Below are 22,193 nucleotides of genomic sequence, written 5' to 3'. Positions count from 1 at the left end.
AGTAGCCCCTGCTCGCCGCAACCAGAGAAAGCCCGCGCACGGCAACGAAGACCCAACGCATACAAAAATAAATAAATTAAAGAAAAAAAAAAAAAAACGTAGTTGTAGGGCTGTGTAATAGATTGGGAGGGAGGTAATTAGGTGTCTGCAAAATACAGGTGAATATCTGATATGCGTATATCTGTACATGAATAAGATGCTCTACTGTGGAATTTCTTCAGACATACCGAGAATAACAGCAGTCACCTAAGCAGCACTTCTGGCTTATCCAACACCTGTAACATTTCTGTACGCCCATGTGGGGTCTGCCAGTTGAGAAGGTGTCACCTCACAGAACAGGCTGTGCACTGACTTATGGCTCAGTGGACCTGAGAAGCCCATTGCCGAAGATGCGGAGAGACCGGGCCGAGAGCAGGACACCAGCGTAGCGGGGAGGAGCGGGGGCGCTCGAACGTGGACCAGAGTATCTTCTGTATCTTTGCCGCTCCTTGTAGGGTGTGGCGGGAAGGGGAAACACCCAGGCTCACGACACCTTCTAAGGGGCACCTTTCCTGGCCACTGGCTTTGGTTTCTGTTCAAGGTGAGAGGTGAGCACCGGGAAGTCTCTTTAAAATGGGGCTGCTCTGACATGTGCCCATCCCCATCCCCACCCTTTATAAGGGCAGCCCTGGGGTTGGAATGTGCCAGAAAATAGTGTCCCGGACCCTGCCCACTGGGTAACTGACAAAGGAGACAAGTTTAAGGCAGGAAGAAGCAAAGGAACCGTAACTCGGGTAATAAACGTCCCCTTCCCCTCTGCTGTCTGCGCAGCTGGGTTCTGTTTTCTATCAGGAGTAGTGTGATGGGAGCTAACCCACGTTCAAGGGGAAGCAGATTAGAGACCGGGGGGCTCTGCCCGCCCGGAGGAGAGCGGAGACTGGAGCGAGGGGGCACCCTCCCTGCTGCTGGAGCGGCGCACACGTACGCACTGCCGCCGTGTCCAGGTACCCGGGCAGAGGCCAGGGGCCCGGCTGTCCAGGCCGGGTGGGGCAGTGCCAGAGCCAATAAGAACTCATCCTTGTGGTGGCTGAAAATCCTCATTTATTATGTCATAATTAACGTAGCTAGTGATGCGGGGGCCTGCCTGTGACCCTGTGCGGGATCAGTGCTTGACCTCTTCAAGTGCTGGGAAATGGTCTGAGAGTAAATACACCCTTTTAGAAATCGAATCCGGCTGCTCGGCTGTCAATAGCGGGAACAGGAATCGGGTCATGGAAGAAGCTAACTTCACGGCGGGTTTGCATCACGGCGTTTAAGGAAAAGACGGCTGAGATCCTGTGTCTTCGTCATTACTGGGTTTGACGTTGAACAAGACGATGATGGCGACGGTGGTGGCGCCGGGTGGGTGGTGTAGGTTGAAGATCTTAGAAGTGTCAACTCCACTAGATGTCAGTGTCATCCAAGGAATGACAAGAAGCAAATTAATTTTGAGATTGCAGCCACTTAGGACACTAAATTCTCCTTGTTACCGGTTTGCATCTATTCTTAAACATGTAAAATTTCATAGACTCTTCACCCCTGGCGATTATTGGTAATTACTGGCTTAAACTGGCAAAAGTGTATTTATTGAAAAGCGTGTATCAGGAGGACAGAAGTGCCATATGCCGAACAATCCTAGTGAATAAAAATCCACGCAGGCTGGGACGGTAATGTCCAGATGAGGGAGCACTGTCCTCCGTATTTATTAGACCCTCGTAAAGAGGCCAGAGTTAATTAAGTAGTACACACACCAGATTTCAAATAACGTGCTTATGAATTGTATAAACTTCGGATCTGATGACCTGTAAATGTACCACTCTGGGCTAACATTCTTCAGTCCCAGATGTTTCTGTTGGCATATACACATGTGCAGATATAAGCAAAAATCTTCAGCAAAAATAAATCACACGCACCTTTTACAGAATAGTACAAACTTAAAAAAAGTCTCTCCTGTAGTAGCAGATTACGTGTTACATTGGCGGTAAGAACAGTACTTCACTGATAAAAAAGCTAAATTATATCCTATCTTGCTTATTTCTTTGAGAAAAAAATCATTGTTTTGAGAAAAGAAATATTCAGAGGCTATCTCCATTCACTTCCTCGTTCTGTAATATTGGCACTTAGGATGATTAGTTTAGTAGCCCTAATTTACATGTGGTTCAAATGTTTTATTAGGAAATATTTTCAAACACATAGGAATTTAAAAAAACACATGCATGTACTCACCGTGCAACTCAGCAAATAAAAGCATTTTTCTGCCACTGCTGCGGTTACTTCTTCTAGAAATAACCCAGTCACAGATAAACTGTGCCCCTCCAGAATACATCCCCCTGACCCCTGGTCCAGGGATCGGCATTCACTTGGATTTGGTGTCTATTTTCTGTATCCGTGTCGTAACCTCATTCTAGTACGTGTCCACAATTGTACGTTGCTTTGCCTGTTTTCAAGCTTTATAATCCTGGCGTCACTTACATGGTATTTTTTAAAGCTTACCATATAATGCCGACACCCCGAAACAGAGCCAAGCATATCCAGTAACCTAAGATTGTGAAGAGGCATAGCCCAGCTCATAGAGACGCTCTGTAAAAATAAGGCAGCAAAATTGATAGTCTAAATAGACCCGTTTGAATGGTATTTTGTCTTCTGTAGAGAAGGGGAGCGTGGATCCTATTATATGTGCTCCAGCAGCCTTCGACTTACTCATCAGTTAAAAAGGGGAAAGCAGGTTTCTGTTTAATAGTGAGGGCTCCTGTCAGCGAAGCTTCCTGTCCTTGTAAGCAGGCAGCTGATGAGGTGCCCCTTCACAGCTTCTTTTATCACCTGGGGGGAAGTTAAACATTCCTCTAAAGAAGGAGATGGTAATGAGAGTTATCCTGGCCTTTCTTTCCTCCGTGTTCACTGTTTGCGGAGGCTACACGGTCACTCTTCCGGCTCCCCCCGACCTTCTGTGATGGGTGTGATAAACTCCCGTTAGGTTTCTGGTTGTGTGTCAGGCTGGATGCCTTGCACACTCACTCCTGACCCAGGCAGCGGTACCCAGAGAGACTTCGGATCTGATGATTTCACGGAGCCGTTTCAGCTAGAACGTAAGGACGTGGGTGATGTAGTCTCAGAGTTGGCAGAAACATCAGGAGACCTTACTGGGAATTTGTACGTGCTGCGGTGTCTTATGTCCAACGGGTTTGTTTCAGTTTCGTTGTTGGATTTCAGTTTTATGACGTATATCACAGCCTGTTGTACCAAAAGTCACTGTAAGACAGTGATACAGCAAACCCTTTTGCCTAACAAATAACCACTGGTCTGTCTTGAAATTTTAGTTTTATGACTGTCTCCACCAACGTGTTGGAGCCGTAGGGAATTTCTGTTGCACTTTGGCGGTGAAGTCTTAACCTCAGTTTCGTCCTCCTTCATCTCAAGGAGTGCTATCAAACGCGGAGCTTAGTTCATAATCCTGCTTCGCGTGGAATCTGGAAATTCTGCTCTGACGACAGAGTGGCTGTGAGGACAGATGTGCTGCCTTGAGGAGGATGTTAATTTTTTTAATGTTTGTTTTGTTAATTATTCTGGTTAATAGAGAATAATGAAGATGGATTTCCAGATTTAGAAATTTAGAATTCATAGAATTCTGAAAGTACCATTAATGGTCTCTTTTGATTTAAAACAATTTTAAAAGTCATCGCCATGAGCTTTGAATCTCACTTTACAAATAGTAACCTCAAATTCCAGCTTTCTTATGAACTGAGATGTAAGGCAAAGAGAATTTAAGGCTGTTATGTAGCTCTTACCACAGATTATTAATTAAAGAGTTAATTAAAGAGAAAAGTGAGCCCTCAACTCTTAACTAAAATTCATGACAAGGAATTGATAAATCTCTATTTCTTTCCTAGCCCAAAGGTTAAATGTCACGTTTTATGTTCTTCTGCAACTTTCTATTGGTTGCTTGTTTCATTTCCTGGTACTTCATTCCAGGCTCCTAGCATCCTAAAGAAAAAAAGCACACGGAGCCTGGCACTTAGTAGGTGTTCAGTAAATAAATGTCGGCTTCTTAACATCATCGAAGAAGCCTGTCTTCTAAGGAGCCCGTGTGCCCCTTGCAGTCCCACATCCGGGTTTACGTCATGGGGACTTTTCTCCCTTATGCCCTATGACATCACCCCCTTTAATATATTAAAAAAAAAAAAAAAAAAAAATCAGCGGCTCCATCTCACACCCTTTAAAACTGGATTTCATTAGCTTCTCACTGCCGCCCTGGACACCACAAAGTCTGTTCATTTCATATATCATCCCAGATTTGAAAAGCACATGAAAATGTTTCTCCATTTTCAATATTGCGTGAGTAATGTTCCCATTGAAAAGTAATGGAGTGGAGTTGTCACTTGTCAGCACAGTTATTAAGGAGGACGAATCTTAGATCTTTCTCTCAGAATAAAATAAATCTGTCAGAAAATCATTGCGCTCACACTTTCTCATGCCACCAAGAGATGGAGACTTAGCCGTGGTGCTCCTTCAGTGTCCCCAAGTCACCGTATGCTGGGGTTGTGGCTTCCGAACTGGGGTGACCACTGCCGCCCTCCCCGCCGATCGCCCGCTCCTGGGCGGTGCACGTACCTCAACAATATGGCCAGGGAAACCGTTCAGGAACTTGGCAAACAAAGCCACTCATTTTTCCCCAGAGTACTGATGTTTTGCCCCAAAAGGTATTTTCAACTTTTTTCCCTTTGTTATTTTTTGTGGTATCTTAAACTAGTTTTAACTTTGAATTTGCTCTTTTCCTAGCTATCCAGAAGCCATCAAAAGGAACATTAAGGGCACCTTGCTACAGATTAAGGGTGTCCCTTTGAATTGCACAGCTGAAACGTTAATAGAATTTTTAAATCCTTCAGATGTCAATTAAATATATGCATTTATGTCATAGGTTTCCCAAACAAGCAGCGAGGAATCCTCTCTTCCTCGGCTGGATTAACTGCAGCTTTAGAATGTGTTTTCCCGTTGGGCGTTACTTTCCTGTATGGTCCATTGGTTTCTAGTAATTGAATTTTGAACTCTTTACAAAAGAATTAAAAGATAATTTTGCAGTGGAAAAGTAGGAAGAAGAGTTTAGAAAACTCCCTGTAACGTGATGGCTCGGTGGAGATGGACGCCCCAGCAGTCTGCTCCTGGGTTGTGTGTGCGCACGTGGGTACACACATAGCTCATCCAGGGCTTCTGGGCGTGTGTTTTGCAGAAACCGTGCAGATGGGGGCTCACCTCCACGATCTGTGAACCGCAGCCCTTTCCCAAATGCTAACTTTATTTTTACTTTGCAGTCTCGGAAAGGGAGTGACCCAGACAAAGAGAAAAAAGGCCTGGAGAGCCGGGCGGACAGCATCGGGAGCGGTCGAGCCATCCCAATTAAACAGGTATGCCGTTTCCCCCTTCCGGTCCCTGTAGCTGGAGACACACCCCGGGTCTCTGCTCGCTGTGATGCTGGCTCGTGCGCCAAGGTTTGTTTGATGTGCTCTGTTGATGAATGTAGAAGTCACTCACTTGACATCGATTAGAAGAGGTTCCTGTGTGTATTAAAATAGGATCATTAGAATAAGAAGAGGGAAATGTGACAACAGATCTAATGAAGTGCAGTCTGCCCGCCTGCATATGGAGCGTGTTTGGAGGCTGCACTGGCTTCAAAGGCTGCCTTTGTAGCTCGGCTTTGATTGGGCCGCTGGCCGCCAGTCGACGGGGCAAATCAGATCGCCATACAAGAGCCCCTTGTGATCACAGGAGTAGCCCGACGTGGCCCTAATTTGCTCTCGCAGACGGACATCTGAACACTGTTTCAGGCTGGTTTGTAACAACGAGGCAATTAGTTGTGATAATCATAGCTGGTGTGTCAGCTGTGCGCTCTTGTTTGTAATTTGCTAATGAAGGAATTGTAACTTTGATTAGGTTCAGTTTCATTTAGATCTTATTATATAAGGGAACATTTACAGCTGTAATGCGGGGCCTTAATTAAACTTCCTCATTACACAACAGGACTCGAATGCAGGCATTTGTTTTGGCCTATGTTGCTAGCCTGGAATCGTTTTTCATTAGCCCAGAAGCCGGGTACCAAATTACTTTATGTCTCAAGTAAAACGGGAATTCATCGGACCTATTTGGCTGTGGTAGTTCCCAGGAAAATAAAAATAAGTGTTCAGCCCGGCACCACGGCTTCTGGAAATGCCATCTTTTAGTTTGTTAAAGAAGGCCAGTTGATTTAGAGTGCATTCTGCTTCAGAGGAAGAGGAGTCTGTGGGCAGGATAACAGCTTTGCCTCTTCTCCAGGTACTTAGACAGTTTCACCAATCCTGTAGGAACTCGTGTTGGCACTGACCACCCTTGAACAGGGCTGGAGTCTTTCCACAGTTTAGTTTAATCCGTTTGAAACAGTAGGAGTACAGCTTTAGCTGAGGACCGGGCAATTTCTGCACGGAGGTGCGGGGAGGGCCAGGATGGATCGGGCCCCAGCGTCACAGGTGAGACCAGAGCAGGAAGTCCACGAGGTTTTCATAAGACGTGTTCAGATGCTGAGCAGCCAGTGTGTGGGCTGGCATGGAGAACCACTAAGAAGAGTCCTCTTCCCTCTTCTTTGCTGTTCTCCCTTTTTTTTTTTTTTCTTTGACTTTTGCATTTTTAAAAAACATTTTATTGAAGTATAGTTGATTTACAATGCTGTGTTTAATTTCTGCTGTACAGCAAAGTGATTCAGTTATACATATATATATTCTCTTTCATATTCTTTTCCATTATGGTTTATCACAGGATTTTGAATATTGTTCCCTGTGCTATACAGTAGGACCTGTTGTTGTTGTTTATCCATCCCACATATAATAGTTTGCATCTGCTAACCCCAAACTCCCAATCCATCCCTCCCTCATCCCCGTCCCCCTTGGCAACCACAAGTCTGTTCTCTGTGTGTGTTTTTGAAGGCCCTTAAACAACTTCTTTGCCGTAGAGATGCAAGCACACAGTTGCTTATTCTTTGTGCATTTATTTATAAACCTAACTCTCCAATAAGGTAATTTTAATGTGTAATTTTCATTCTGTTGATGCTGTTTCAACTAGAATTAGAAAAAGCATTCAACTCTATTCCTCTCACTTAAAATATTGGTCCCGGGACATTTCCCTTAGGGAATATTAGAACTCAATACTAGACTGTTGCCTTAAGTCACGTGTCCTGTGGGTTCGGGTGGGAGCGTTGGCCTCCACGCCAGCCAGGCAGACCCCCAGGCTCCTCTGTGGAGGCGCTCGCCTTACAGGCCAGGCTTTCAGTATGGGTGCCGATGGAGCTTGACCGTGCGGCGTAAAGTTTGTATTAGCCACTCCTTGGAAGCTTTCAGTTGTGTATGTTCCAAATAATCCAGTCGAACTCTAAATCACGGTCTGGTTTTCTGGAGAATCGTGACACAGGCAGTGCATGTAGCTCGTGTCCCTCGTAGCTGCCCCCCACGTGTGGCCACAGACCAGACGCCTCCCGGAGACCTCACCTGGCCTGAGTCCCCTGGACTCTGTGCCCGGCCTCAGACTCCTCATCTGTGAAATGGGCTCTGGACGATATCAAGTGCCTTGGGACACTGGGATGTGGAGAGGCCAGAGAGAATTTTTAGATTCCAACACAACCGGATTTTCAGATCAGTCTTGCTCAGGACACTGTCGTCGGAGCCTTGCTGTGGCTCACACGGACTGTTGTGGGTTTGCACACTGCCATACAGATTTATCTGTATTTTTATAAAGGAACCGAGACCATTAGAGGTAGTCTAAATTCCTAACCCTCCCAGTGATGACTTCAACCGGTAGAGATGAAGCAAGAGGATTACAGAGGATGGACGGAGCCCAGTGGGGCAGCACCTGCCAGAATGTTCTAGACACTACAGACCTGGAACAACTAAGTGACTGCTTAGTATTTGTTACGCTGTTTTCATCTAGCATATCACTGAACCCTCAACATTGCGCGGTTCAGGTAGCTGCGTTATCCTTATTTTTAAATTAAACCCGCGTAGGGCAAGCTTTCCAGACCAGGCATCTTCAGAAGCCGAGGGGCCAGGATTCAGACCCCGGCCCCCGTATCCCCACGCCCGTGTGCCGTACACTGCCTGTTGGCGAAAAGCCTTCAGAAAGCTTAAGAAGCAAAGTTACGTGTTTTAAATTAAACGTGTGATCCCTGACCTCAGACAGAAGTACCTCCTGCTTGTGGAGAGGAACCTCCTGAGGTGTGCCTGCGGCAACGCGCTTCTCCAGGGACACGGGTCCTCGCGCATCTGTCCGGGGCTGCACGGGGTCCCTTCATCCTGTCCTGATAGCCTGCCCTTCCCACCAGCATCCGAGCACTTGTCTCCACACTCAGCCCGCATTCAGGACGTGGTCTGTATGTTGGGGCCCTGAACCCCAGCTCATGGGCCTTTTGCCTAACAGCAGAGAAGTTGTCCTGAACCTCAGGGACCTGCCGGTGGGGCTGGGCTGGGGATGGCTTTGGGACGGGCCAGGATTTGTGATCATCACGGGGTCTGTCTTCCGCTCCGCACAGGAGTCTTGTCCGGGGCGGTTTAGGGCACGGGTGAGGCCATCTGCAACACGCTCTGCAGCCTGACTCGTGTTTTTACAGATCAAACACGTTCCGGTGGGTTATCTTAACCTTGTTTGGCTCACGCTTTACAGCTCGTCCGTTCGTTGTGAGACAGAGGCTTGTTCCCCCAGCGTGGGAGCTGCCCATGCACGGCAGGCAGTGGTCATCTCTTCCCTCCTTCCCCAGTGAAAGCTTCCTCGTCAAGGATATGACTGATTTTCTGCAAAGTAACTCCATTTCTTGAGGTGGACCTGGGCCCACCTCGCCTTTTTTGTCCTTTCTGAGGTCTTAGTGGAGATTTGGTTCAAAGAGTTCTGCTTCTGCTGCTGCTTCCCCGTCTCCTTCCTCCTCCTCCTCCTCCTCCTCAAAAAGGTCTATTCCAATAAAAATTAAAAAGCAAAGCAAGAAAAAGAAAAGGCCAGAGGCCCGGCTCGGCAGCGAGTGGGCTTGTCACGTATTAATTTTTCACTGCTGTGGAGAGTTGCACATGCATAATCGCTTGATGGCAGTGGGAGTTGGGGAGCTCCTATGGTGTCATTTGCATAAATCTTGTTAAGTCACTGGCAGTTAATGAAGTACAAATGAGCCCGGAGAAGGTGACATGCAAATCGTGGGTGGCAGATGGGAGGTCTGTTTGGGGGACGGCAGCTGTGTGCTCTTTCTTCTTTCTTTCCCTTCCGCATTTTTTCATCTCTATGTTAGGGTCCAGATACTCAGGCACAGCCTGGCCTCTCCCTTCCCGGGCCTCCTCCTGCCCCCGGTGTTCACGCCAGGAAAACAGACCTCAGGGCCTCCTTGCCTCGCACCTCGTAACTGACACTAGAGTATGAACGTTTGAATCTTTACAATCTTGGTCAGTTTATCTTGTCTTGCTTGCACAATTGAAAATACCCGTATGTATATTTTATTTGTGAGGACAAACAAGAAACAAGCAAACGCCTCCCTAAATGTTGTCTCGTGGGATTTCCAAGAATGAAAAAGAGTGAAAACTACTGCCTGCTTTATTATGCTTCTGTCTGGGGGTCTGTCCTTCCCCCCTTCAGACAGACTGATGGTGTCTATCCGGCTGTTAACACCCATCCCACGTTCACAGCTGGGCCCTAAGGGGTGGGCATTCCCGGTTAGGCAGCAGGGGAGATTCCAGAAGAGCACGGGGCCTGCCTGTAAATCCGGCCGCAACGAAGACCCCTCACTGTGCCTGTGGACCCCCTCAGCAGGGCCCACACGGGCCTGTCAGGCACGGCTGGGGTGCCGCTTGCCTGGTGGCTTGTTTCTTAAAGATTTAAATGCTGGCAGGACTCACAGCCAGTTCTTAGAGATTCATGGGCAAAGCACTGCATCCGCTTGCTTCCTGCTTTCAGAAGTTTTCTATGTATTTCGTCCACTGGTTGCTATTTTGAGAGAAACAAGTCTCCGTTGACCTTGAAGAAACGCAGGCAGAGAGGTGTGTGCGGGGACCCGAGCTGTGACAGGCACTCAGGGGCCACCCGTTCCGTTTGGCTCTTCCTCTGCCTGGTCCAGCCCAGGCACACCTCCTCGGAACTTGGGCCTGAGGTGCTGCTGGAGACCCGGCTCAGCTGTTTAATTCTGGGATACTCCAGGGAAACACCAAACACAAAGTGTCTTCGTGTGACTTTTTTATTTTTTCACCTGGGTGGTTGGAAGCATTTTATTTTATTTATTTTATTTTTTAAATTTTATTGGAGTATAGTTGATTTACAATATTGTGTTGGTGTCAGGTGTACAGCAAAGTGATTGAATTTTACATATACATATATTCATTCTCTTTTAGATTCTTTTCTCTTGTAGGTTATCACAGAATATTGAGTAGAATTCCCTGTGCTACACAGTAGGTCCTTGTTGGTTTCATGTGACTTTTTTTAAGGTCTTAATTTTGACCTTGAACCCTGATGGACTTTGGCCACCTCTGGGGCAGACAGCCAGCCAGTGACAGCAGGGCCTTTTCTGCAGCCACTGAAGCCACAGGAAAGCCCTTCCCAGGGCATCAGAGGCAGAGCGGCCTGGGTGGCACTGTCCCCAGCGCTCTGCCATCACCTGTGAGCCGTTTTGAAGCCATACATGTGTTTGATTCTCAGTTGGGTAGAAAGCAGCAGTTGTCAATTAAGTGACAGGACCCTCTGGAGTGAATCCCCTCGGCCAGCCTGTTGCAGGCGCTGACCTGCGTGGTCTGGTACCTGGGATCGACACGGGAGTGGGGAGGGGGGTGGATGGTGCGGCGTCCGCAGGAAGAAAGCCACCCAATGCCGCTCACTTTTAGCATCTCCGGAAAGTTCGACACCGTTCACAGCCAGGTGGTCGGCCACCCAGCCATCGTCTGCTTTCCTGGAGGAAACAAGATTGGTGACCGGGCCGAAACTTTAGAGAGACTGGCAGGGAAAGAAAGGGACGGCTGTGCCCTCGTCCCAGGATGCGGGGAGAGCTCACCCCATGGCGCCACGTCCACAAGGGATCCTGTTTACTCCGTGACCACAGAGGGGCCGGTGAGCACCAGCATCCTGAGAAGACTCTGCTCACCCATGTGGCAGATCAGCTCCGCGCGGCACCCACGGGGGCCCAGCCAGCTCCCCAGAAGCAGGTAATTTACTGACACAGACCCGGTGCTCTGAAAGCTAATTTACCTCACTTGGGCGCACAGGGCCCTGCGAGGATTGCATCCGACCTGGTTCACGACAGACTCAGCCAATTACGATTATTAATTTAATGGGTCAGGTGGGGGCATCACACGCTTTTCCTTTGACTCCTCAGATATCATAGTGTCATTGGCACTCTTGGCACACTTTGGAATATCTGGATGCCTGCGTTGGAATTTACAGTCATCCGTCTTTGATAAGTAGGGCAGACCCCCTGACACTTTGGCCAGTGTAGGTGGATGGCAGTCTGGTCTGTACAAAATGCTCAAAATGCTGAAATAAATGACATGACTGAAATACGAAGTCCATGATTTAAATATAAATCTGCAGAGCAATTTAACCTAATCCTTCCCTTGGTCAGGAGGGCTGCAGGAGGGTGATACAAAGTAATATACAATGAAGCACTTTATATACTGTGAACTAGCCCGCAAACATAATGTTATTTCCAGGAGTGGAAGTTCGTTTTACGACTGGGTGTGTCCTCTGTGTATCCATAATCCAGGAGCTGAGGTGATACCTGATTTAGTGATTCATTTCACCGGAAGGTTGTTTATTTTCTTTAAAAGTTCAACAGTGGTGATGAAAACCCAATTCCCTACGGGCTCAGAAAGATAAACTCACATACAAATAGAGGGAAGTTGCTCAAAGCTCAGTTTCTCCAAGCTTGTGGATGAATCAATAAGATACTTGGTTTTGGCATTATTTCTTACCAGACTCAGTTGGCTTGTGACTGTCACACACTCATCCTGTGTGGACACGCCCTGGGGACTCTGCCAGGGGCTTGGGGAGATAGAAGATAGATGCCTGCCACCCAGGCTGGCCTCAGACTTTCAGGGAGGCCCCTACCCCTGCCCTCCAGTACCGGTGGGTGGGCGTTGGCAGTGGAGGTGTGTTGAAAGGGCCCTGTACCCCTGGAGGAACGGTGGATGCCACTGGGCTGGGAAGGGGAGGGGGAGGACCAGAGGGGTCAGTCCCTCTGGACTTGGAGGTGTGAGCAGGCAGTCGTCAGAGGCAGAGGGGGCAGGGCGAGCAGAGCAGAGAGGAGGAGGGGGGCCAGGAGGGGAAGCTGGAACGGCCGAGGCGTCCCGTTGCCGAGGGCTCTGACTGCCCTGCGGAGAGGTGTTGGCGTCAGTTTCTCTGCCTCGGCTGTGGGGAGTCATGACTCGTCCCCACTGAGTGGCAGCATGAGGGTGGGAGACTTCTGAGTGCGTGGAGCTCAGGGCTCCACGCTCCCCCGGGGCAGAGCGCCCGCAGGCTGTGTCCCCGAGGGCCGGCCAGAGCAGCCTTTACTTCTCCGAGGGCCTGTCGCTGCTGTTCTTCCTGATCAGAGGGCTTCCTCCCCCTTGCTGCTTTATCCCCATAGTGTTTATGACACTGGGCGATTATAATCTGTCAGAGTACTAGTGGTGAACGACGTTTACTGGCTGTTTCCTGAGTGCCAGGAACTGTGCTAGAGCTTCACAGTGTCATCCCTTTGAACCATGAAGTAGTAAATATGATGGTGCCCATTTCACAGATGAGAAAGGTGGGGCTCAGTAACCTGCCTGGCATCACACTGTGGACGTCTGCTAGGGCTGCCGTCACACAGAGCACCACAGCCTGGGAGGCTTAAACAACAGAAGTTTATTTCTCACAGCTCTGGAGACCAGAAGTCCAAGATCAAGGTGCCAGCAGGATTGATTTCTGGTGAGGACTCTCTTCCTGGCCTGCTGAGTCTTCCTCTTGGTATTGGATTTGGGGCCCACCCTTATGACCACAGTTAACCTTAATAACCTCTTTAAAGCCCCTATCTTTAAATAAGGTCATATTGGGGGTTATAGCTTCACCCTGTGAATTTTGGGGGGACACAGTTCAGCCCGTAGCACACGGCTAGTTGGTAGCGGTGCTGTGACAGGAGCTCCAGTCTGTGTGACCCTAGGAGCCATCTGAAACCATCTCTCCGTCTACACGTTCTTCTGCCTTAACGCCTTCCTAGGATTGCAAGGTGAGGCCACTTCATTCCTGTCCGTATGTTTGAGAGTCGGAAGAACCTTTTGTAGGAGGCTCCGTGTACTAGTTAGGAAACACGTGGTATTTGAAATATTCTGATTTAAGCATTTGAACTTAAATTCTCCTAAGTTGCAGTAAACTTATCATTTGAAGTAAGACTGTTACAGGAATACTTCCTTCTACTAAGCCTGTAGCTCCCTCTCTAGGCAGTGCGTTTTATGACTGTTAAGGCTAGCTTGGATTTCGTTCTTTGTGAATATAAAGTTTGAAACAAGTGAGCACCTCACTTTCTGGCAGGAAGAATCATACGGGCTGTCAAAATGTCATGTTTTGCGTCCATCAACTGATGAATGGATAAAGAAGATGTGGTATGTATATACAATAGAATACGATTCAGCCTTATAAAAAGAATGAAATAATGCCATTTGCAGCCACATGGATAGACCTACAGATTACCTTACTAAGTGAAGCAAGTCAGAAAGAGACAAATATCATATGATATCATTTATATGTGGACTCTAAAAAAAAAAATGATACAAATAAACTTATTTACAAAGCAGAAATAGACTCGCAGACATAGAAAACAAACTTACGGTTACCAAAGGGGAAAGGGATGGGGGAGGGATAAATTAGGAGGTTGGGATTAACATGTACACACTACTATATATAAAACAGATAACCAACAAGGACCTACTGTAATAGCACAGGGACGTGTATTCAATATCTTGTAATAATGGAAAAGAATGTGAAAGCAAAACAAACCAAAAAAAAAATATATATATATATATATAACTGAATCACTTTGCTATATGCCTGAAACACTGTAAATCAACTATACTTCAGTTTTTTTTAAATGTCATGTTTTGCGTAAAAACAGCAACAGTGGAACCCTCTGAGACGTTTGGCTGCTTGACTGGGCACTTTTCCAAAAACCGGAGGAGGGGGCCCAGCTCAGCACGGGGCCCTGGCTTCTCACTCGGGCTCCCTTCTCATGACTTGGCTCCACCGGTTGCTCACTCCGGAGGCTTTGGCCCCAGAAACTGTGAAGACGGATGCGTCCTCAGACGTCTTCACAGACCCCTTCCCAAGAATTCTGGTCATCAGACAGCGACATTGTATCCGATAGATGTGAGCAGCAAAAACATATTTGCCTTCCTGCATCTCACTCAGGGAATTTATTTTTTAACGGAGGTACCGATGGCCACGTTTTCAAACCCTTGGTACCAAAGCTGACAGCCGTAATGAAATATGTAGAAATTTGCTGAAATATTATAAAACAGGCGTGGAAGGATTTGTAGGTTTGAGAAATCTGTTCGCAGTTAAACATTTTCTTCAAAGTACTTAAGATTATAGTTAACGTTTATAGACTGGTGAGATAGAAACATTTAAAAATATCACTTATATATGGAATCTGACCCCAAAAAACCAAAAAAAGATACAAATGAACTTATTCACAAAACAGAAGTAGACCCCCAGACATAGAAAACAAACTTTTGGTTACAAAAGGGGAAAGCAGGGGGAGGGATAAATTAGGAGGTTGGTATTAACATATACACACTACTATATATAAAAGAGATAACCAACAAGGACCTACTTATAGCACAGGGAATTATACTCAATATTTTGTAATAACCCTGTAAGGGAAAAGAATCTGAACAAGAATATCTATATATATTATATATTCTGTGTGTGTGTGTGTGTGTGTGTGTGTGTATATATATACATACATATATCACTGAATCACTGCTGTACTCCTGAAACTAATACAACATTGTAAAGCAACTATACTTCAATTTTAAAAAATACTATTAACAACTTAGCACCTTCCCAAGTTCATCAGACCCACACCCCACTATATTTGCTCGTGACATTTCCATCTGCTTAGAAAGTCATCGCAATTGACCAGATTGCTGTTGTGTTCAGTTTAGTATAAGAATGCTGGCAACCCCCCTGGGTGCTTATTGTGCATCAGTTTCTATATTAGATGCTTTAATCCCATGACCTCACTTAATTCTCCACTAGCCTCAGACACAACTTACTGCCAACGACAGATAAGGAGCCCAAGGCTTAGGAAGGTTAGGTCACACAGCCCAGGTTACAGAGCTGTTAAGTGGCAGCGCTGGAATTCACACCCAGGAGTCCTCTAGGACAGCGGTCCCCAACCTTTTTGGCACCGGGGACCGGTTTCGTGGAAGACAGTTTTTCCACGGATGGGAATGAGGGAGATGGTACAGGCGGTAATGCGAGTGATGGGGAGCCGGAGATGAAGCTTCGCCCAGGAGCTCAGCTCCTGCTTTGCGGCCCAGTTCCTAACAGGCTGTGGGCTGGTACCCGTCCATGGCCCGGGGGTTAGGGACCCCTGCCTCAGGGCTCCTTCCCTTCCCTCCTCACACACATAGGGCTCCCAGCTTCGGTTGGTCCCTGTAGTCTGTGTTTGTCACAGTCTTCCTGTCCTCAGGGCCCATGTCACGTGCCTTCTGTTCCAGGGAAACGTGCCTTGTCCCCAAGGAGATGTGGTGTCTTCTCTCCTCCCTCCCCTGACACCTCGTCAGGCCTTGGGATCTTGCCTCCGTCTTCCCGGATGCATGGACACGTGCATCCTTCATGCCCTCTGCTCCCACGTGCTTTGGGGGGGAGGGGTGGGAGGGGAGGGGCGTTGCCTCTTTTGACAGTGTGTCTCTCTGGAGCGTCCACAGGGCAGGGCGAGTAGGTAGGCAAGTATATATGGTAGATGGACTAGGTCAATAGTGTGAAATGTTTTTCTTTCCCCGAAAACAATATTATGTTTCTTTTAAAGAATATGTTACATTGGAGAAGTCATACTCTACATTGTTATATTTTAAGATACAGAATAATTTGTAATCCAACATTCTCTGAACTCTGATTCATGTACATAGAATACTCTATTTAGGTGAAACACAAGAGGTACATCTTTTAATCTTCAAAGAGTAAAACCTTTGTCAGTGACCAAAATGATTGTAGAAAAGTAGTTTCTTCTAAAACTTCTTTACTACAGAAGAAATTGCGTATAGATGTCTTTTTTTTTAATTAATTTATTGTATTTTATTTGGTTTTGGCTGCGTTGGGTCTTCGCTGCTGCACGCGGGCTTTCTCTAGTTGCGGTGAGCGGGGGCTGCTCTTCGTTGCGGTGCGCGGGCTTCTCACTGTGGTGGCTTCTCTTGTTGCGGAGCACAGGCTCCAGGCATGTGAGCTTCAGTAGTTGTGGCGCGTGGGCTCTGTAGTTGTGGCTCCCGGGCTCTAGAGCGCAGGCTCAGTAGTTGTGGCGCACGGGCTTAGTTGCTCCGCGGCATGTGGGATCTTCCCAGACCAGGGCTTGAACCCGTGTCCCCTGCATTGGCAGGTGGATTCTTAACCACTGTGCCACCAGGGAAGTCCCTAAATAGATGTCTTCATTATGTAATTTTGTTTCTAAAAATTGTTTCTTGTCAAACCAGCAAATTTTAGTTAACACTTGACTGTTTTCATAATTGCCACATTTTTGCCCCATTATTCAGCCTACATCAACCGTAGCCTTTGTGATTGTAATTTGTCCCCCAAAGAAAAATATGTTTATCATCAAGAAGTTCTTCTGCAGAAAAATAATTTATATTGTTTTTAATATGCATAAAAAAGAATGTTATGGAAATATATAAGTATGCCAACTACACTAACAAACTACCGGGGATATGAGTAACATACAAGGGATGATTTGGAAATGAAGAAACACAAGAAGGAAATAAACACGGATGGACGTTCGGGTTTTCTTTGCTCATACCTAAACTATTAGAAATTTAAAACAATGAGAAATAATTTTATACTTAGGTTTATAATTATTAATAACAAAACATGATAAAATCCTACTCTTAGCAAAAATTAGGGAAAAAACAGAGTTTTAGAAATGCATTGCTGTGTTACTAAAAATTGGCCCGGCCCTCTTGGAGGATAATCTAGCAGTATATAAAGGACTGAAAAAAATGTATTCACTTTGTCCCAGTAATCTTTCTCCCTTTCTCCTAGAAATTCATCCCAAGGGGATAATTTACTTGGAGAAAGGGACAATATCTTAAGTGTACAAAAATGTTCATAGCAAGTTTATTTATAATACTAAAATTCCAGGAACTACACATGTCCAACAAGCAAGAAGTTAAATTAGTGACTGTCAACTAACCAGTAGTAGGATATAAAGCCTCTAAATGGTCAATTTGAAGGCTCTTTAGAGCTGTGAGAAGTGTTAGGAAATACTAAGTGAAAGCATGAAACTGTATTTATAATAAGCACATGAAAATATATGTACATTCGGTTTAAAAGTGGATGAATAGGAACACAAACAAGTAAATTGGTGTGGGATTAAAGGAGAACTTTAAAAATTTTAACTTTTTATTGTGAAATAATTTTAGACTTGTACAAAAGTTGTAAAAATTGTACAGTGAGTTCCCATACACCCCGCCCCTGGCTTCCCTAATGTGAACAATTTACATGACCCTAAACAGGTATCAAAGCAGGAGACAACTCGGATAACACACTGTTCTGTCTGCAGACTCATCTCGGATTCCATCCCGGGATGCAGGCCAGGCTCCCTCCTTGCATTTGGTTGCCGTGTCGACTTCCTCACCTCCACACTGAGACAATTCCTCAGTCTCTCTTACCTTCCGTGACCTTGACACCATCTAGGAATACTCATCAGCTGTGTTGTAGAATGTCTCTCGATCTGCACTGGGGATGTTTTGTCCGGAATAGATTGAGGTTATGCATTTATGGCAGGAACACAAGAAGCGTTGTGCCCTTCCCAGTGCCCTCAACAGGGGGCACGTGCTTTCCAAATATCTAATTACTGGTAGCGTCAACCTTGGTCATTTGGTTAAGGTGGGGTCTGCGGGTTTCTCAATTGGCAGTTACCATTCTTCCTTTTGAGGAAGTTACTGGTAAGTATCTTAGGGGGATACTTTGACACTGTGCTGATATTCTGTAAAAACATGTTTAATGATACAAATTGCATTCAATAATAAGTAGGTTTTTAAAAAATGAAGAGTTTCCTTCTGATAAATGTACGTAGTCTTGAGCACAATGCCCCGGGCGCCGTGAGTACATAAGTGGAACAAAGCTTATAACCCCTCTTTTATAGCAGGTGAATTAGAAGTCTGGATTCCGTGAAATGCCTCTCCTGATCAAAGGAGTTTCAAGAGTAGTTGTTATGCATAAACTAGTGCTTTCAGGTACTTATCAGCCTTTTAACATAGTAATACCTGTAACTCAGAAATATTTCATAGTCTGAAAGAAAGGACAACTAATATCTTCCCTGTGTGATTTTTTTTTCTTCTTCTCTTTTTAGTCTTCCATTGATTTACCATCTGAGAACCAATTAAGTGCTTGTTTAGCCCCTCCTTTGTTGGGGGGAAGGGGCAAAGGGGGACACTTGTGAAACTTGCTGGGCCTTTGAGGAGGAGCTGGGGTGAGGAGGGGTCCAGGAGAGGAGGGGCCACCCAGGTTGGGAGGGTGAGTGGACCTGGTGAGACAGATCCGAGGATGGAGGGGCAGCTCCCAAACTCAAGGCTGACCAGGGGCTGTGGGCCTTGGAATGTGGGCCCATGGTGGATTCTCAACAAATCCTAAGGAATGACTAACAGCTGCCAACTTCTTTCATTTACAAACTGGTCAGTCTTGTTTATCAAACAGCAGCTATGCTTTGAGAGCTGCTGGGGTCAGGGGTTGTACCAGGTTGGTGTAAAGTGGGAAGCTTTCCCGAGGTACTTCTCCAAACCAAGGTCTGTTTCAGTTTGGTCCCCAATCATTTTTTGCTTGAAAATTGAAATTCTACTCAAAATTTTACATATTTCTCTTAAGTAATTTATCTCAGAGAATGAAGAATATATATGTGTGTGTGTTTATATATATATTGATAGGTATATATTTTTGTAATATATTAACATATATTAATTTTAAATATTAACCATAAGAGTTATTTTTCCCTGTGGTCATGCCATTTTTGCCCAAATAACCAAATGCTCTCCTTGAGTCCATCCTGAAATTACAGTATCTTAGGACAACAAACATACTGGTTTTTGTTTTTTTTTTTTAAAACACATTTATTTATTTATTTATTTTATTTTTGGCTGTGTTGGGTCCTCGTCTCTGTGCGAGGGCTTTCTCCAGTTGCGGCAAGCGGGGGCCACTCCTCATCACGGCGCGCGGGCCTCTCGCTGTCGCGGCCTCTCTCGTTGTGGAGCACAGGCTCCAGACACGCCGGCTCAGTAGCTGTGGCTCACGGGCTTAGTTAATCTGCGGCATGTGGGATCTTCTCAGACCAGGGCTCGAACCCGTGTCCCCTGCATTGGCAGGCAGACTCTCAACCACTGCGCCACCAGGGAAGCCCAAACATACTGGTTTTTTAAAGCTGGAAAGGATTTTCATTTTACAGATAGGGACACTGAGTCCCAAGAAGGTTAGATGACTTACCCAAGGTTACACTTTATTACATGCAGGATCCAGGATCCATCATTCAGATGCTCACTCCAGTGCCCTTTCCACTATTAACACCAAACATCTCGGGCATTTTCTTCTTCCTTGGACCTTTTTTTAAAAGAATAGAAATAACAAATGATGTTTGCAGGTATTTTGATTTTCTTGTGACTGGCCATTTTTTCCTAAGTTGGATCCTTCAGCTTCATACTGTTGGATCTATTTAAAAAAGGAGGAAGAGAAGAAATAGAAATCATTGTATTTGAAAGGATCTGATTCCCAGTATGAACCGTTTTTTTTAATGCATTTATTCAGCAGGCTCACTGATCTCCCAGCAGCCCTGGGAGGCTGTGTGCTGTTTCTCTTTACATTTTACAGATGAGAAAGCCGAGGCTCAGCGTACATGGGTTCATAAAGCCAGTAAGAGGCAGAGACTAGGTTCAAACCCAAATCTGCCTCTTTCCAAAACCTGTGTGGTCTTCACACTGAATGGCCTCATCTGCCACTGGCCTTCCCATGTGATATTAAAAATCCAGGCCCAGGACAACACCCAGGGACTAGTGCAGATGCGTTTTCCTAACAGCACCAGTGCTGCGGGGTCTTCGGTGGGTGGCATCCGCGCTCCACGGTACAGCCAGACCTTCTGCAAGATCTCCTTCCCCTTCATCCTCTAAGTGTATTCCGCAGCAGTGGTTTGTAATTGGAGTATCTGGAATTCGCTGTGGTTTTAATTAGTTGATTACTAGTTCTTTAAAATGTACTGTACTCACTGTGGGTCTTGCAAATTGGTAACTGGTAGCTACCAGTATAATTAAATATTTCAGAGCACTTGGCTTCAGTATCATTGAACTGTGAAGAAATAATGTAGAGCCAATCAAAAAGAGATCCTTGTAAACTCATTCACAGTGGCAGTGTATGTTAGGATCATCGTAGAGATGCTTATTGCAGGAGAAATTAAAGATACAATTTTGTGCTAAGAGGCAATATAGAAATTAGTCCCTGAATTACTTGTTAATTGATTCGGTAATTCCCTCGGGTCTGCATGCTCTTTTTGTTTTTTTTTTTTTTTTCCCCTCTTTTTGTTGTTGTATTCAGTTAACAGTGACTATTCTCAGAGCAATAAAAATATTTTTCTCACTTAGATCAGCTATGTCCTTACATCAGACTGCCCACATTCATATTTGCAGAACAACAACAACAGCAAAAAGAAACTGCCTTCAACACGACAGGCGTATTGTTGTTTGATGTGTACTCATCTCGGTAACCTGGGCATTCGTGGGACTGGATCATCTCAGCAGAAGGGAAGCGTGTTTTTCTGTCCCGTGTTGGAGGGAGGCTTCCCTGATTTTTGTTTTTCTCCTAATGGAAACCCTCTTTTTATTACCAAGAGAGGAAGAGAGTCAGCAGACTTGATTTATGAAAGTCTTTCCTTATTGTTTGCAATTCAGCAAGAATAACCATACAAAACACCATTTGTAGACAAGTGCAAATTGCTCCTAGAAATGATATTGGAAGACAATGAGACCTGTTTCTCTGCGTTGAAATTGAGCGTGGATCCGAGAAGAGCACCGCGAACCCTAGGTTGGCAGAGGGAGCCTCTCTGGGGTATGGCTTCCCGTGCTGTGGCGGCCTCCTCCCTGCCTGCTTGTTGACAGACTGGGAACGACATTGGGATTGATGCATATATTTGTGCTGCACTGGGCTGTGCATGTGGACAGGAGGCCCCCTTGGGGCCCTGAGGAGTTTGCAGGGTGGTGGGCAGAAAGCTTGAGTGTGTGGCTAGTGCTGACAGAGCCAGACACACCCTCCCAGGAGGAGCAAGGTGACAGACACATCCCTCTGCAGGAACCGGCGAGGGCAGCGGGAGCACGGAGAATGGTTGGGGTGGGGTGGGGAGGAGGGCTTCAGGAAAGGAACGACAAGCAGTCTATGGTGACAGGTACCTGGATACTTTCTCTGGAAAGACTAGGAAGAAGCTTGGGGTCAGGACCATGGACAGCAGAGCCCGATGGCCGCTGCGCTGCTTTCCATCTTGACAGACAGAGGCAGGGGGCCCGAGGCGTAGTTCCCAGTGCAAGGCCGTTGTGATGCGACCCCGGAAAGAGGGTGAGGACAGAGCAGGAGGCCCACGGAAGGAAGGTGTGGACGAGGAGGGACTGGGTTCCGGGGAGTTTCTCCCTGACACCGGGACATGGGACTGCAGTCGGCCGTCTTGGTGGCCAGGGAGGGTCGGTGTGCTTAGTAAATTAGTTGTGTTTAACAAGGCTACTTAATTATTTAGTAGATTGCATTTTTCTTTGCACTTTGGAAACTTCTGTGAGGAAAGCCGTGCTGTTCATCACCAGTGAGCGCTGCAGTTGCCTTTCCTCCAGGGCAGGGACGCCCAGGGCGTGTTCTAATCGTAAGGGCATCGAAGGGGTCAGATCTACTCAATGTTTCTCCCTCAAGGTGTTCATTTCAATGAACATTCGAGAATTCAGAAAGCCGCTGGTAAAGAT

General features: G+C 46.2%; 1 protein-coding gene across 4 annotated transcripts in view; it reads left to right on the top strand.

Annotated features, from left to right (window-relative positions):
* Window positions 1-22,193, top strand: part of AGAP1 (ArfGAP with GTPase domain, ankyrin repeat and PH domain 1) — a 543,380-nt gene that overhangs the window by 270,457 nt on the left and 250,730 nt on the right. For all 4 annotated transcript variants that reach the window (XM_068544179.1, XM_068544178.1, XM_068544180.1 and 1 more), the window contains exon 9: window positions 5,325-5,417. In XM_068544179.1, the coding sequence (XP_068400280.1) occupies window positions 5,325-5,417 (93 nt within the window). The remainder of the gene's footprint in view (window positions 1-5,324; window positions 5,418-22,193) is intronic.

The sequence above is a fragment of the Eschrichtius robustus genome, chromosome 5, assembly GCF_028021215.1.
Source record: "Eschrichtius robustus isolate mEscRob2 chromosome 5, mEscRob2.pri, whole genome shotgun sequence".
Taxonomy (NCBI): Eukaryota; Metazoa; Chordata; class Mammalia; order Artiodactyla; family Eschrichtiidae; genus Eschrichtius; species Eschrichtius robustus.
The sequence above is the reverse complement of the archived record's forward strand: the minus strand, read 5'-3'. Positions and strand labels throughout refer to the sequence as shown.